Raw genomic sequence first — 17,223 nt, forward strand, 5'->3', positions numbered from 1 at the left:
CTGCATACAGTAACACTATGTAGAATATTAAGATTGATTAGAAAAGCCTTTGCTTTCACGTGAAGTTTTGGGTCAGTAAAAGAGCTCTGAAATTTTGCAGAGGTAATCCAGTACACTCTCTTCTTTCTATTCAGCTCAGGATCCATCCAACTTGTCCATCTGTAGTTTACATTTGTATGTTATAGATATACATACTGATTAATAAAATTTTATTTGTTTCAATTAAAGGAAACCAACTCTCCATCTCACAACTCACCCACCCCCATTGAGAACGAAAGAAAAACAAAACCCTCGTAAACAAATATGTGTCAAGCAAGTGGGCAGCTAGGTAGCACGGTGGATAAAATGCTAGGCCTGAAGTGAGGAAGACTCATTTTCATCTGGCCTCAGACACTGACTAGCTGTGTGACCCTGGACAAATCACTTCACCCTGTTTGCCTCAATTTCTTTTTCTGTAAAACGAGCTGGAGAAGGAAATGGCAAACTACTCTAGTATCTTTGCCAAGAAAAACCCAGACTGAACAACAAAAACAATTAAAAAAAATGGAGTTGCAAAGAGTCAAACATGACTGGAAGATGACTGCATAATAGACAATAATCAAGCAAATTTCCTATGTCCCAAAAATGTCCCAATCTGTACTCTGAGCCTATCACTTCAACTGTCAGGAAGTGGGTAGCATGTTTCATCATGAGTCTTCCGGGATACTGACTGGTCATTATGTTGATAAGAGTTCTCAAAGCTTTCAAAGTTGTTGCTCTTTACAGTGTTTATTACTATATAAACTGTTCTCCTGGATCTGCTCACTTCATTATGTAATAGTTCATACAAGTCTTCCAGGTTTTTCTTAAACTGTCCCTTTCATCATTTCTTACAGCACAACAGAATTCCATTACATTTAAATACTATAACTTATTCAGACACTCTCCAAGTGATGGGTACCCCCTCAGTTTCCAGTTATTTGCCACTATAAAAACAACTGCTACAAATATTTTTGTATATATTGGTCCTTTTCCTCTTTCTTTGATCTCTTCGAGAGTAAAGACCTAGTAGAAGGATCACTGGATGAAAGGGTACACTTAGGTTAGTAACTTTCAGGGCATGGTTTCAAACTGCTTTCATGAAGTATGAAATGGTTGGATAACAGAGATATATCTAATGAAAAATAAACACTATAGTGTATCCATCTAAATGCGAGTTGAAACCTAGGCAAGGGACACTGTTTATCTACTTGGATATAGATAGGCCCATTTCCTTTGAATGATTACAGATCTCTTTTGGGAGGCTCCACAATATTCTGAGGCTTTAGAGAATCAGCATAATGACACCTGTGAGCAAGGTGAGCATCAAGAGGCTTCACCATCCATAGGCAATCACCTTTCAATCTTGATTCTGCACTGGATCTCATGAGTAATGAACAACTTTGGTGAATATGTATTTCCTTGTTGATGCCTTGCCAGATACTGATTATGAGAAGGGCATTTAAAAAGGTTATTTCTATTATAAAGTCCTATATATCTTGAATAATTTTGATGGACAGAAGACGTCTTGTTAAAAAAGAGCCTATGAGAAGGTATTTTATTCTCTTGAATCAAATGCTTTTTTTCTTCTTTTTTTTGGCAAGGCAACGGGGTTAAGGGACTTGCCCAGGGTCACACAGCTAGTAAGTGTTATGTGTCTGAGGCCAGATTTGAACTCAGGTCCTCCTAAATCCAGGGCCGGTGCTCTATCCACTGTGCCAGCTAGATGCCCAAATGCTTTTTTTCCCCTAATCAACAAACAGTAAACACAATGGGATCTCATATTCTCTACATTCTTCAGTTAAATGTGAAATGGTAAAGATGCAGTTCACTGTTCAGTATAAATTGTAAAAGGCTTTTCCTCTAGTACCTTAATCAAAGACGTTTTCAAATTTTGTACACAAACACACACGCACACTCTGTATATAAATATATGACTAATAAAATTTTGTACAGAAGACAAAAATAAGTATATAGATAAATAGTTACTGATATTTTCATGGCTATTTTTTCAGTATTAGTAAAAGTCCAATTATATTTTTTACCTTTGGTAACTTCCCAGATACCATCTGGGTTGGCTGGGCAGTGGGAAGACCTGCAACTATCAGGGGTACTAAATCTTTTTTGGGTTCTCTTTGCCTACTCCCACCACTCCAGGTTGACCAGCCCACACATAGGCATGTTGGGTGCTGCTACCCCCTAGTTTTCCCTTAAGGCCACTCCCAAAGCCCTGGGTCACTTAGAATCCACCTGACTGACAGTTCACTCTGCTTGGATGAGAAGGGAATAACCAGTTTGATTCCTTTCAGTGAGCTGAAGGGCCACCAGGTCCTCCAATTAGCCTTGTCACTATTTTAAGCTGTACCAGGCCTTACTCTCTGCTCTCCTTTACACTCTCTAGACATCTGATGATACATCCCAAGAAGCCTTGCCATCTGCCCTTCCACCAAACCTGCACAACTTCAGAGCCTTTTCATCTACCCTGTAGCTGAATCTTATTTTCTGTTATCTCTGCAAATCAGAACATGAATTGAGAGCCAGAACTATCTTTTTTCCCTGTATTTGTATCCCTAGCATTCAGTGCAGTGCTTGATACATAAGAGCTTAATAAGCACCTATTAATTCATTCATTTCTCTTCTTTATAGTTATACCTCATTGTAATGATTCCCTAGTGCTCTCACAAATGTGTTGTGTCTCCTGTATAATAAATCCTATCTGGCCATTTTTCTCATTTTTGTTCTCTTTAGTGCTATTTCTATCTCTATAAGCACCTCCAGGACTCTGAAGTTAGGGTCCAATAATGGTAATTCCTCCCAACCTTGACATAGGAAAAAATGTCATAATGGCTTTTAGAATAATTTTCCATTTTCTTTTGTTTGCATTCCTCCTTCCATTTTTGTCCTTGAGTGCCCTTGTGATGATTTTACTTAATTGGAAATCTTTCCAAGCTTTTTTAAAATTAATTTTACCTTCTAATTATTTGTTTTATGAGGCAATATTTTTTTTTCTTTTGTTAGGCAATGGGATTAAGTGATTTGCCCAGGGTCACAGAGCTATTAAGTATTATGTGTCTGAGGCCGGATTTGAACTCAAGTCTCCCTGACTCTAGGGCCAGTGCTCTATCCACTGTGCCACCTAGCTGCCTCTATGAGGCAATATTTTTCATAATTATCCATAATAATCCTTTTTTTGTAAGACTTTACAAATGGATTTATATTCTAACCTTGTGTTGCTTTTGGCAGGCATTTCTCTTTGTCTGGCAAATAATTCAGACAATGGTCATGGTACTTTCTGGACTCCTTTGGTCTCCCTGTGTTATTGGCAACTAATTTAAGCTGGTTAAATTTCAGGATAAAAATGTGGTCAATATCAATATAATTTCTGTTGTCAATTTCCCATCTTTATTTTTTAATTACTTGTTTAGTTTGGGATCAAGTTGTTTCAATTATACACCATCTGTTTCTCATTATTATTCTTATTTCTTCTTAATTAAAAAACTATAAAGTAGTTCCTGTTCTAACTACACAGATAACTGACTACTCAGGGTTAATTCCCACATTAATTACAAGTATTTTCCCATTGGTTAAAATATAATTTACTGTGTTCTTTATGGTGTTATTTGGTCCAGCACTTACTAATTATTTTCAAGTTTTTACCATGTAAAAATATGAGGTTTTGGGGTAGGCTTTGGCCTCTTTCATTCCATGAAACTAGGCTTTCTCACCTTCATCTTTCTCTACTTTTGTGCTAAAGTCACCAAGTACCTCAGAAAACTCTGATTTAATTTGGAGGGCATTACAGGGTTCTTTGTAGAATTTTTCCATCACTTTATCTTCAGCAATTGATGGTGGTGCACAAACTACAATTATTTTTACGATGGTCTTTTTTGCAGGTACTTTTAATTAATATAACCTACCATGTGCTGCTACAAAAATAGGTAGTGGGCTTGCTGTGGCCCAAGAACCATAGTTTGCCAACTCCGGCTGTAATACATAAAAACAAAATAACCCATGAAAAAATGTTTCTTGTTACTTTTAGGTATATGATAATACACAGTTGGCCAATTTCTTGCCTTTCTAAGAAATAGCTATCTTTCAATTTAAGCTGCAACTTCCTTTGATGATGTTTATAATATGCAGAAATTATGCTTTTTTCAATATATTTTAAGTACTGTTACTTTACTGAGGCTATCAATTGTGGTTTTTTGTGTTTGGTTTTCTAGAGTTTTTTTAAGTGAACAATCATGTCTTCTGTGACTGAGGATAATTCTGCAAAATTTTTGCCAATGCAATAAATGTTATTGCATCATGTTTTATTATCTATGCTTCTTTTAACTCATAATGTAGTTTCCTTGCTAGTCTCTCTGAATGGAAGCTGTCTGCTATTGCTTTATCTAAAATCAAGATCACAGGAGCAGCTAGGTGGTACAGTGACTAGAGCACCAGCTTTGGAGTCAGAAGGACCCGAGTTCAAATTTGGCCTCAGACATATAACACTTACTAGCTGTGTGACCCTGGGCAAGTCACTTAACCCCAATTGCTTCACCCCCCCAACACAAAAAACAAACAAAAAATATCAAATAAATAAATAAAATCAAGAGTACATTACATATTCCAGCTATTCACTTTCAATCTGCATAAGTTCTTGGTCTTTAAATATATTTCTTTTAACTAGAAAATTTTTTCTGTTTTCTAAACTACTTTGCGTTTTTACTTTTGTTGTCTTTTTTATACGTACAAGGTACCATGCTTAGCTTGTTTTGCTGTTAAACCACTCTTACCACCATCAAAGATAGATTAAAGTTTATTTACTTTGCAATAATCCAATCTTAATCAAAACTCCCTCTCCTCTTTCACTTATATCAGATACAGAATACTGGATCTGATTTATACCTATATCTGTATATATCAATATCTAAAAATATGTTTATACTATCTTATGTCTCTCAGATGGCTTAGAAAAATCCCTATTATCTTTTCCAAATAATTTTTTATTAACTTTTAGTTGTGGCTCTTGTCTCTTATAAATATTATTTTACTTTTTCTTGAATATTCTTTCCTTCAATACTCTGTAAATACAGATATACAATACATATAGCTATATGACCTTTTCAGGTGATTTACCCCTCAAATTCCTAGCTTTTAGTTTGTTGTTGTTTTTTTTAATAATGTTTCTCAAACTAAATGTAAATCTAGCCTGCGCCCCTGCCCCGGCTTTGTTTTATTTATATTTTAAGTAACATTTTATTCGCTCCCTTCCCACAATTATCATGCAAAAACAGTTTTTAACTTTTTAAAAGTTTTAAGATCCAAATTGTATTTCTTCCTTCCTACCTAAGATGATAAGCAATCTCACTTAGATTATACACGTACAATCATGTAAAACATATTCTTTATTAGTTTTTTGTGTGGAAGAAAACTTGAACCAAAAACAGAAAGACAGGAAGGCAGGAAGGAACTGAAAAACAGTATGCTTCAATCTGCATTCAGACTTTTTTCTCTGGGCATGAATAGCATTTTTCATCATCTGTCCTTTGGAATTGTCTTGGATCATTGTATTTCTGGGAATAACAGCCAAGTCATTCATAGTTGATCATCATATAATGTTGCTGTTACTGTGCACGATGTTCTCCTAGTTCTGTTCATTTCACTTTGCTTCAGTTCATGTAAATCTTTCCCGTTATTTCTGAAATCATCGGGCTTGTCATTTCTTACAGCACAACAGTATTCCATTACATCCCCCCATTTTCCTATTCTTAGCCTCCATAAAAAGAGCCACTATAAATATTTTTGTACAAATAGGCCCTTTCTGCTTTTTTTGATTCCCTTTGGGATACAGACCTAGTAGTAGTATTGCTGGATCAAAGAGTATACGCGGTTTTATAGCCATCTAATTTGTAGATGTAAATTAAAAACCACAAGATTTTTTTAACCTCCTTCTAGTATATTAAGCATTCTTTACTCCCTATTTGAATTCAATTTTAGATTACTTTTATATGCCTGATCAATCTATATTTCAAAAGCTATGTTCAGTTTTGGATTTCTCATCAGAAAAGAATTAAGATTTTTGATATCAATTAGGAATCATATTTTTCTCTGATTATAAATTTCAGATTTGCTAGACAAATAATCCTGTGGTTTAGGACAATTTGCCTTGATATTCTATATTCTGACTTCTAGCCTTCTTGTATTTCTTTTAATTGCACAATGTGACCTGGCAGCTGCTTATTTGCAATATGCTTTCTCCTGGTAGCTTGAAAGGTGTTATGCTTGATGTTAATGAACTGGAACTTGGCAACTATGTTTCCAATGGCATTAAGCTCAAGGTCATTGTCTTGTAGCTACCACTAATTTGCACTCTGGCCTCTATTTCCATATTTCAAAGCAATTTTCTTGCATGACTTCTGGAATGTGATAAATTTTTTATTTGTGTTTTCCAGGAGACAAATAATTTTCTGTCTCACTGAGATCAACTGCTTTTGTCTATGGAAATTTGAAATCCTTTTCTAGTTTTGCTATTTTCCCTCTGTTGCTTGTCATTCCAACTTTAGGTTTTTTATTGTTGTTCTGCCCATTTAATATGATCCTTAGAGCCAGCTATTTCGTTTAGATTTTTTTCTTTTTTTACTTAACAGTTTTTATGTTCATCTTAGAAATCACTAAAAGAACTGCTAATTTTTTGATACCAGATCTTAATGTTTTATTCTATCTCTAAATATTGCTGGAGGCTCTTATACTATATTCATTTTCTCTAATATATTAGGAGGGTAGCAGTTGTACCAGTCTGTTTTTTTTCCCCTTTCTGGAATTTTCATCTTGCTTTAAAATTTTACCCCATAGAATTTTTTCATTGTATATTTTTTGCTTTCTAATTTCTTTCTTTTCCCTGTTCTGTTTCTTAAGTTTTTTTTCCCTTCTCCCTCTTTTTATGATCTTTTATTTTGTGCATTTGTCTTTTGGTGGAAAAGGAAAGCTGAGCTTAGATATCACCCCTCAAGGTCATCATCTTGCTAGAAATCTCTCAGACCTTTATACAAACAGGAAAGGAACACAAGGGTGGAAAATGAGAAAATCCTTCTTCCAGTTTCTAAGTTAGAAGGAACCTACTCACCATGAGGAAGTGAGAGAATAGGATGGAAGCCAGAATCCAACACTGCAATTCGTTCCTTTAATGTCATAGTCTCAACATCTATAGGCTTGATAGATGTCTTACATTCACACAGGATACAAGCATGAGGCCATTCACAGCTACACTTCATGGTAAGGGGTTTCTGTGGCTGAAAAGAAGAGAAACAATACACCACAGATAAAGTTAACCTTGGTTCAGCATTCTGACTTAGAAATTCTGAAGAGAATATTATTGTGTTACCTTTGGAGGGGTTTAGGTTGGAGGGAGGAAGAAATTCATACATTTTCCAATAATGCTCTGTGCTAGGAACAAACTACTTACATGCTGAAATGAAGATGAGACAAGATACTAAGGTTCTATTTAGACTGAAGGAAACTAATGTAAGGTAAATAGCAACATTTTAATATTATAAGGACCTGGAACCGGGCCTTTTCTCCCCAGACAAGGCAGGAAAGAGATGTAAAATTCTTAATCATCACTCCTAATCAGTATATTTATCTCCAGTTTTGAGTTAAGAATTCTCCCTTTGTGATCAAAAGCATGAGATATTATTGAGTATTTTAGAAATAAGTTTGATAAGCTAACAAACTTTCTAATGAGATCTTACTGTACTTTTATTTATATAACCGAAATATATATTCAATTCAGTGAATATTTATTAAGCACCTACTATGTTTGAGGCACTGTGCTAAGTGCTATATTGCTACGTCAAATCTCTCCTAGTCCGACTGTTAATACTGTCACCAGAATGACATTTCAAATACTATAAAAGACAGATACTTTAAGATAAAAAAAATTCTATCCTCAAAGCCCTAAAATGAGTCCCTTACTACTCTTAAAGCAATTTAGAAATTCCTGCTCCTGATCTCAAAAAGATTTTGTCAGGTGGTATTCTGAGATGTGCTCACAATTCCCCTCGAGTTATTGCACATATACAAATGCCACTGATCTATTAGAGGCAATTAGGTGAACAGTGGGTAAGAGTGCTGGGTCTAGAAACAGGAAGTCCTGAGTTCAAATCTGGCATCAGACACTCGCTGTGTGACCCTGGGCAAGTCACTTAACCCGTTTGCCTCAGTTTCCTCAACTGTAAAATGGGGATTATAATAGAACCTCACAGGGTTGTTGTGAGGATCAAATGAGATAATAGTTGTAAAGCACCTGGCACAAAGAAGGCTCTAGAAAAATGCTTATCTCCTTCCTCCCTTTCCCCGACATAAAGCTATTATTCCCTTTTAGAAGTTGGTTTCAATTTTTCTTTGAATGATAAGTGTCTGACAGAGACTTCCTTGCACTAAGCTTTTAAAAAAAGAAGAAAAATTTAATGTTATGATCATCAAATCACAAGAATTCTGAAATAATAAAGCATTGATTTTTTTTAAACAAGGGTATTAACAAGTCCAAATCCTGGTGTTAATAAAATAAGTTATTCAGAAAAAGCCTATCATATCCACATTAATACAGTGATCTCTGTACAAAGAATTATTTTTGCTGAATATGGTATATATTCAAATAATATGAATGAATGGCCTCAGTGACTCTGCATTTTATGCAAAAGATAATGCACAGAAAAAAAGCTAACTTAAATCAAGATGAATAGAAAGAATTATCTTAATATTTGTCATTTGCTAATACTTCTGCTGTTAAATGAGGGTGTTTGCTTTGGGGTAAGATTTTGAAAACTGCTTACGAAACACTTATGAAAAACTAACCGTTGCTATATACTTTGTTAAAGACTGATGAGGAAGAACATAAATAGGACACAGATAACTATGGTATAAGTATCTGTGCAGTGAATCTTACATATTTTAACTAGGCCCTTCCTTCCTGTATTCTAACCAAAGGACTTAGGAGTATTAGTCGTATGAATAAAATTAGGAGGGTGAGGAAAAAGAGAAAGAAGAGACAGGGGTAAGAAATATCACCACACGTGAAATTTTGTGTGTGTATGAGAGAGGATTTTCTTGTCTCTAAGTGGGAATATGCAAATAAGGAAGCTGATGCTTGATGTAGAGGCTTACAGTCAAGGAGTAGAACAGAAAAAGAAAGAAACCTAAAGGAATATATTACCTGAACTCAGTTTTGAACTTTTAAAAAATTTTCACTGGTTGTTCCCTATTTCTGGAATTCTCTTCCTCCTTTATCTGTGTCTTCTGGCTTCCTTCAAGTCCCACCTTCTACAAGAAGTCTTCCTTGATTCCCCTTAACACCAGTGCCTTTTTGTATATGTGTTCTGTTTGTACATAACTGTTGACGTATTGTCTCCCCCATTACTCTATGGGCTCTTTGAGAGCAAGGACTGTTAGTTGCCTTTCTTCATATTATCAGCACCTAGCACAGAGCCTGGCACAAAACAGGTCGTTCTTTCCTTATTAAATATTATCCCCAAATCCATGTATTGATCATCAACTGCTTTAGCCAGATAGTTTATGCCACATAAGACTCGAATCTACCTTTCTACTGAGGTATGAGACTGAGTTGGTCCGCAGCAGCTTGCGCTTCCTGTATCTGCACAAAGGGCGGATTCGGGCAGCAATGCAACTGCTATCATATGGTGAGAGGGAGGTGGCTGGAGAATCCAATCGCTTCCGTTTACTGAGTGTCTCTTCAGTATGAGAGTTGCTATCCAAGGAATTTGATCGTGAACTGCAAATCAAGGAGGAACAAATCAAGTGTTATTCCTCAATTCTTCTAAAAATGTGGATAATAGGAACCTATTAGAATCAGGGTTCAAAAAACTGACTCTGGTTCTTGAAATTTTTTTTTATGTTCACAGTACTCCTGTATCAATTTCCCTCTCTCTCCTCACTCCCCAAACCCCGCCCTGCTAAGAGACGACCTTGAAATAAGTGTTATAAAAATTAACTTATTCTGAAAATCTCTTTTTTGGTCAACAAATACTAATTATATAGAACTTTTTTCAAATATACACATATACACACTTACCCACACACACCTGCCCAAACTGTCTGAAAATGCTCTCAGTTCAAGGATTCATTAAAGAAGACTTGAAGAATGAGAAGCCCTTTTAGACAATGCTATGAAATTGAAAAAGGATGCTCCCAATATTACAAAAAAAGGTAAAATGATAAGAACATCATTTCTCCTTTGACTGTAATACAGCATAGACTAAACTAGCTTATAATTAATTGTTTGATGAACATTTGACTACTTGGTGCACAAACAGGAGCACTAGGAAACAGAATGCTTCTTTCTAATAGATGAATTTATCTTCTAAGCCGGATAAGGTCATTGCCCATTTTCATTACATACAAGAGGGAGATAAGAATCTTGAGAAGCTTCCCATTAGCTATGTAGTGAACCTGTCCCTTCATAAGTAATTAAGTCTCTCTAGAGAATATCTGAACCAGACCCCCAGGCTTTTTACATGCTATTTCCAAAGGGAGGTGTGAGGTGGGGTAAGAAAGCTAATCTGTTATCCTCAGTGGTGGCTCAAAATCTCTGGGTCCACCTGCACCAAGAAAAGACATTTAAGAGTTTAAAAACAAACCTGTAAAATTCAGCCAAAACTGGAACAATCTCTAACACAGAGACTGTTGAAAGTATTACTTCACCTATTTAAGGTATATTTTTATCCTCCTTGCTCAGAACCTTGATTTGTCTCAATTCAACTATGCTAATTCTTGTGTACAGAACACAAAGTAGCAAAAGCCTAAGTTCTTGTTCTAAAGGATCTTAAAATTTCTGGCAGGAAGAGGGGATACACGGATGGACAGAGACAGACACACCAATGGGCCCCCAATGCTTAAATACTATGCCAATTTTTAAAAAAGTTTTTATTTGATGGGAAGGAAGCCAGGACATGTTTAAGGGACAGATGGGGAGGAAGACAGGACATGTTTAAGGGACAGGTATATAGACTGCCCTGGATGAAGAAAGGTTTAGTTTGAGTAGGGAAAGAGTGGGAGATCCAGGCAGATAGAAAACATGAAGTTAGATGGTGAAGGGCCCTAAAATTCAAATAGAGTTTCCAAATATTTTCTTCCTTACTCTCACAATAATCCCATGGTTCAAGTTCCTTAAAGTATACAGTATGAGAACTGCTATCCTGAGGAATTTTTTTAAAAAGATACAGTTTTATTAGAAGAGTAGCCTGAATCCATTTACTCTAGCACTGGCTGAAGTACACTATGGCCTTGTAATGTGATCTTCTGGAAGGCAGAACTGCTTATATACTGAAGGAAGTTCAAAGAAGTTAAAATGTTTTCTATAGAATTAAGAAATAATTGGAACCAACAAGACTGCTCAAGGCATGCAGACTACATTCCAGAAGGAGAAAAATCTGCAGTCACTGCACTACACAGCACGAATAAGTATAAACTATTTCTTAGATGGGGAAAGTCCTAAGGCAACATTGTAAGCCATACCTCAAGGTAGTCTTGTATATGCTATATTATAGACCCATGGCATGCCCTGAGGATCAAGCAGTAGGGTTTAGATTCATCACTAAATCAAATAGGACAAGAGGTTATTCAGCTACAGATTGAAGAACTCCAATGAAAGGAAACCAACTAACTCCTGAAACACCCCATTTCACTTCTTGACAACTTTGATTGTTAAGAAACCTTTCTGATGCAAAGACTAAAACTCCCTCTTACAGTTTTCATATATTGCTTCTGATTTTACCCTGTGGGGTCAAAGAGAAGGTTAATCCCCTTTCCACACTGAAAATAACTCGTCAATTCTTTCAGAAAACTATCATGAACCACCTGAGCCTTCTCTTTTCCAGGCTAATTATTTGCATTTTTTCCAACCAACCCTTTTGTGGTACAGACCTGAGGCTCTTCAGTATTCTGGTGCTCTTTCTCTCCTGCTTATCAAGAGTATCCCTAATCTGTGACACCCAAATCTGAATACAGTCCTCTAGATGTGGGGCCAGGCCATCACCATCTTATTAATGGAAGCTAGGCTTCTCTTAAGCATCATATCAGCTCTTCTGGCTACCATGTCACACTGTTAACTTTTAATGAGCTTGCATTTCATTAAAGTTCCCAGATCTTTTTCAGGCAAATTGCTGCCAAATCATACCCTGCCAACTTAACACTCTGTCTACTTTTCCTTTTATGCACACTTCAATCCTTTGCAGTCTGGCTTCCAACATCATCATTCACTTGCTTTCACACAGCTGAATGTAATTTTCCTCTGGATATTCTCTCCTCTCCTGGTTTTCATGACAGTGCTCTTTCCTGGTTCTCCTCCTATCAGTCTGGCTGTTTCTTCTCAATCTTCTTTGCTCATTCATCATCTTTATCACACTCATAACCATGGGTATCTCCCCCACCCCCAAGGGTCTGGCTTTAGTACCTATTCTTAGCTCTATACACTTTCTCTCTTGGTAACTGCATCATCTCCCATGGGTTCAATTATCATCCCTATGCCAATGACTCCCAAATTTATATAATCACACATTTTATATAACTTATATAATATAGAGCCCTAGATCTCTCTTATGAGCTTTAATCCCCTATCACCAATTGACCACTGGACATTTCAAACCAGATGCTTTGGAAAAATCTCAGACAACATAACCAAAACAGAATGACCTTTCTCTTCAAACCCACTCCTACTTCTGACTTTCCTATTTCTGTCAAATGTACCTCCATAATTCCACTCTCCCAGGTTCACATCCTTGGCATTATCTTCAACTCTTTCTCATTCACTCCATCTAACCAATCAATTACCAGATCTTTTTTTTAATCTCGTTATTTCTCACATCTGATCCCTCCACACAGCTACAACCTTAGTTTAGGACCTCTTCACCTTTTGCCAAAATTACTACAATGGCTTCCTAATTGGGTTACCATGTCTCAAGCCACTTCCCACTTCAGTTTATCTTCCACACAGCTGCCACAAAGTGTCTCTTTAAGCTATTATCTGACCATGTGACTCCTACTCAAGATGTTTTCTACTGTCTCTGAAATAAAATATGAACTCTGTTCAGCCTTTAAAGCCCTTTATAACTTAGCCCCAACTTATCTTTCCAGTTGCATGGTAAATTACTCCCCCTCTAGTACTTTGTTATCCAACTCAAATGAATTTCTTTTTATTCCTTACATACACTACTCCATCTGTGTTTCTGTGACTTTGTACTGGCCAACCCCAATGCCAGGGTTGCTATCTTTCCTTATCCCTCTACTTCATATAATCGTTCTCTTCCTTCAAGACCCTCAAGCACCACTTTCTACATCAAGCATTCACAACATTTTTGTGCACTCTCTTGGTAGTATACTGAAGCCTATGGATTCCTCTCAAAATAGTAAAATAAATGGAAAAGAAATACTTAATTTCAGTTAGAGATTAATAAAGATGTAATCCCCCACCCCTACCCCCATACAAGTGCCCAGATACCCTGGAGATGTGTAGATCTCAGGTTAAGAACTCCTGTCCTACATAATGCCTTAACTGCCTGACCTTATACTTAAAAACTTAAAAAACAAAAACTTACATAAGAGTATTCCCCTGTCCCTATTTAATTTTATCTTCTTAAATTTGGCCCAATGATCTAGCCTCTCACAGTTTTTCTGGATCCTGACTCTTGTCTTCCACGGTGTTATCTAGCTATTTTGCTGAGATCTGTCATATTTAAGTCATATATGTCTTTATATTATTGCTGTTGTTAATTTGAAAATGGCAACAAACAGATCCCTGGGGAACTCCATTACAGGCTTTATTCTGAAGATGATACTGAATCATTAATAACCCTTTGGGCCTAGCCATTCAGTCTCTACTTGTACTATTCCTCTCTGCCACTCCTTTCATAATGAGGTTAGCAGGAGAGACTTTTGTCAAATGCCTGGCAAAATCTAGGCAAACTATATTTATAGCATGTGAGAGATCATGCCTAGAAGGAACTATGCTATTATTCTCCTTGGAACCATGAGTCCTAACCTTTATCCCACCCATTTTAAGTCCAGCAGCTGAATAGGTATGCTCCCCCCTACCACTCCCATTATCTTCTTATATCTTTCTTTCTGAACTGTAATCAAATCATTACTACCAGGGCCTCTGGAAAAGGTGTGTCAAAAGATTGCTTTATAATCCTACTCACCACCTTTTTGACTTCCCAAACCCTTACTGCCTGCTCTGCCTCCAATTCCCCTATATATGTTTTCTTTCCCATTATTATATAAGCTCCTTGAGGGCAGGGAAGGTTTAACAAAGGTGCGTGGCACAAAGTAAGAATTTAACTAACATATTCTTGTTATCCATACCAGTCTTGAAAAAGTCAAAAAAAGGAAATGAGGCTATTTTGGCATGAACTTTTCTTGATGAAGTCATGTTGACCATCTGCAGTCATTGCTTTTTTCTAGATGCTCATTATCTTTCAGTGATAAATTGATTTACCAATTTTGATCATAAACTGAGGAATCTAGGTGGTACAGTAGATAGATCACTGTACTTTTAGTCTGCCAATTCTGAGTTATAATCTTGTCTCAGACACTTACTAGGCATGTGACCCTGGGCAAGTCACTGAACCTTTGCAATCTCTTTCCTCATCTGTAAAATGGGGATAATAACATCATCTACTTTATAGGGTACTTTTGAGGATCAAATGAGATAACACGCAAAGTGCTTTGAAAACATTTAAATGCTATATAAATGTTAATTATTACTGTTGCTGTTGTTCTAGAATTATCATAGCAAACAAAGGGTTTACGGTATACATATCCTGCTTTTACCACATTTTTAGGAACTGGAAATATAATACTGTAGTACCTCTTTTGTTCACCACAATCTTTCAAAAATCATTGGTGATGGCTCAATATTCATATATGCCAATTCTTTTTTTTCCCTTATTTTTCATTTTTTTATTAACTTACTTTTAGTTTTTAACAATCACTTCCATATGCTTTTGAGTTTTAAATTTTTCTCTCCCTCCTTCCCCAAGACAGTATGCAATCTGATACAGGCTCTACATACACATTCCTATTAAACATATTTTCACATTACTCATGTTGTAAGGAAGAATTAGAACCAACAGGAGGAACCATAAGAAAGAGGAAACAAACTAAAACAGAATAGAGAAAAAGAGCATTATAAAAGGAGTGGGGGAGAGGAACAGTACAAGTAGAGACTGAATGGCAAGGCCCAAAGGGTTATTAATAACATCTTCAGAATAAAGCCTATAATGGAGTTCCCCAGGGATCTGTTTGTTGCCATTTTCAAATTAACAACAGCAATAATATAAAGACATATATGACTTAAATAAGACACAGATCTTGCCTCAGCAAGATAGCAAGATAGCTAGATAACACCATGGAAGAGTCAGGGTTTATTTTATAGCCTGCAACTTTGCTAAAGTTGATTATTATTTGAAGTAGTTTACTTGGTTCTCTAGGTATATCATCATGTCATCTGCAAAGAATGATAGCTGTATTTCTTCTTTGCCTATTCTAATACCTTCAATTTCTTTTTCTTCTCTTATTGCTAAAGCTAACGTTTCCAGTACCATGTTGAACAGCGGTGATAATGGACATCCTTGCTTCACCTCTGATCTTATCAGAAATGCTACTTATCATTTATTCCTATGCTCCCTACTGGTTTTTTTTTTTGGCTTTTTGGTGAGGCAATTGGAGTTAAGTGACCTGCCCAGGGTCATACAGCTAGTAAGTGTCAAGCATCTGAAGTTGGATTTGAACTCAGGTCCTCCTGACTCTAGGGCCAGTGCTCTATGTACTGCGCCACCTAGCTGCCCCCTCTTAGTGTTTTTAATAGGAATGGGTACTGTATTTTGTCAAAAGCCTTTTCTGCATCTGTTGAGATATCATGTGGTTTCTGTTAGTTTTGCCGTTGACATAATCAATTATGCTGATAGTTTTTCTAATATTGAACCAGCCCTGCATTTCTGGCATAAATCCTACCTGGTTAAAGTGTGTTATTCTCGTGATAAGTTGCTGTAATTTCTTTGCTAATATTTTATTTAAAATTTTTGCATCTATATTCATTAGGGAAATTGGTCTGTAATTTTCTTTCTCTGTTTTGATTCTTCCCAGTTTAGGCATCAGCACCATATTTGTATCATAAAAAGAATTTGGTAAGACTCCTCCGCCTATTTTCCCAAACAGTCTATATAGTATTGAAATTAATTGTTCTTTAAATGTTTGATAGAATTCACTTGTAAATCCATCTGGCCCTGGAAATTTTTTCCTAGGGAGTTCATTGATGGCTTCTTCAATTTCTTTTTCTGAGATCAGTTTAAGTATTTTTCATCCACTTCTGTTAATCTGGGCAATTTATATTTTTGTAAATATTCATCCATTTCACCAAGATTGTCAAATTTATTGGCATACAGTTGGGCAAAGCAGTTCCTAATTATTGCATTAATTTCCTCTTCATTGGTGGTAGATTCACCCTTTTCATTATTGATACTGGTAGTTTGGTCTTTTTTTAAAAAAATTAACCAAAGGTTTATCTATTTTATTGTATTTTTCATAAAACTAGTTCTTAGTTTTATTAGTTCAATAGTTTTTTTAATTTCAATTTTATTAATCTCTCCTTTGGTTTTCAGTATCTCTCATCGGGTATTTAATTGAGGATTTTTAATTTGTTCTTTTTCTAGTTTTTTCAGTTGCATGCCCAATTCACTGATCTCCTCTTTCTCTATTTTATTCGTGTAAGCATTTAGAGATATAAGAATTCCCCTACGAACTGCTTTAGCTGAATCTCATAAGTTTTGGTATGTTGTCTCATTATTGTCATTTTCTTGAATTAAGTTACTGATTCCACTCATTCTTTAGGATTAGATTATTTAGTTTCCAATTAATTTTTAGCATATCTTTCCATGGCCCTTTATTACATATAATTTTTACTGCATCATGATCTGAAAAAGGATGCATTTAATATTTCTGCCTTTCTGCATTAGATTGCAAGGTTTTTATGCCCTAGTACACGGTCAATTTTTGTGTATGTGCCTTGTACTGCTGAGAAAAAAGCATATTCCTTTCTACCTTCATTCAGTTTTCTCCAGAGGTCTACCATACCTGACTTTCTAACATTCTATTCACCTCCTTAACTTCTTTCTTATTTTGTGGTTAGATTTATCTAGTTAAGAGAGG

The 17,223-nt window shown here is 35.9% G+C and overlaps 1 protein-coding gene across 3 annotated transcripts in view; it reads right to left on the reverse strand.

Moving 5' to 3' along the window:
• Positions 1–17,223, reverse strand: part of LOC110217054 (KAT8 regulatory NSL complex subunit 1-like) — a 174,817-nt gene that overhangs the window by 26,055 nt on the left and 131,539 nt on the right. For all 3 annotated transcript variants that reach the window (XM_020999204.2, XM_020999203.2, XM_020999205.2), the window contains 2 exons: positions 9,601–9,793; positions 7,130–7,295 (listed from right to left, as the gene is read on the reverse strand). In XM_020999204.2, the coding sequence (XP_020854863.1) occupies positions 7,130–7,295; positions 9,601–9,793 (359 nt within the window). The remainder of the gene's footprint in view (positions 1–7,129; positions 7,296–9,600; positions 9,794–17,223) is intronic.

The sequence above is a fragment of the Phascolarctos cinereus genome, unplaced genomic scaffold, assembly GCF_003287225.1.
Source record: "Phascolarctos cinereus isolate Bilbo 61053 unplaced genomic scaffold, phaCin_HiC Scaffold_4;HRSCAF=312, whole genome shotgun sequence".
NCBI classification, from domain to species: domain Eukaryota; kingdom Metazoa; phylum Chordata; class Mammalia; order Diprotodontia; family Phascolarctidae; genus Phascolarctos; species Phascolarctos cinereus.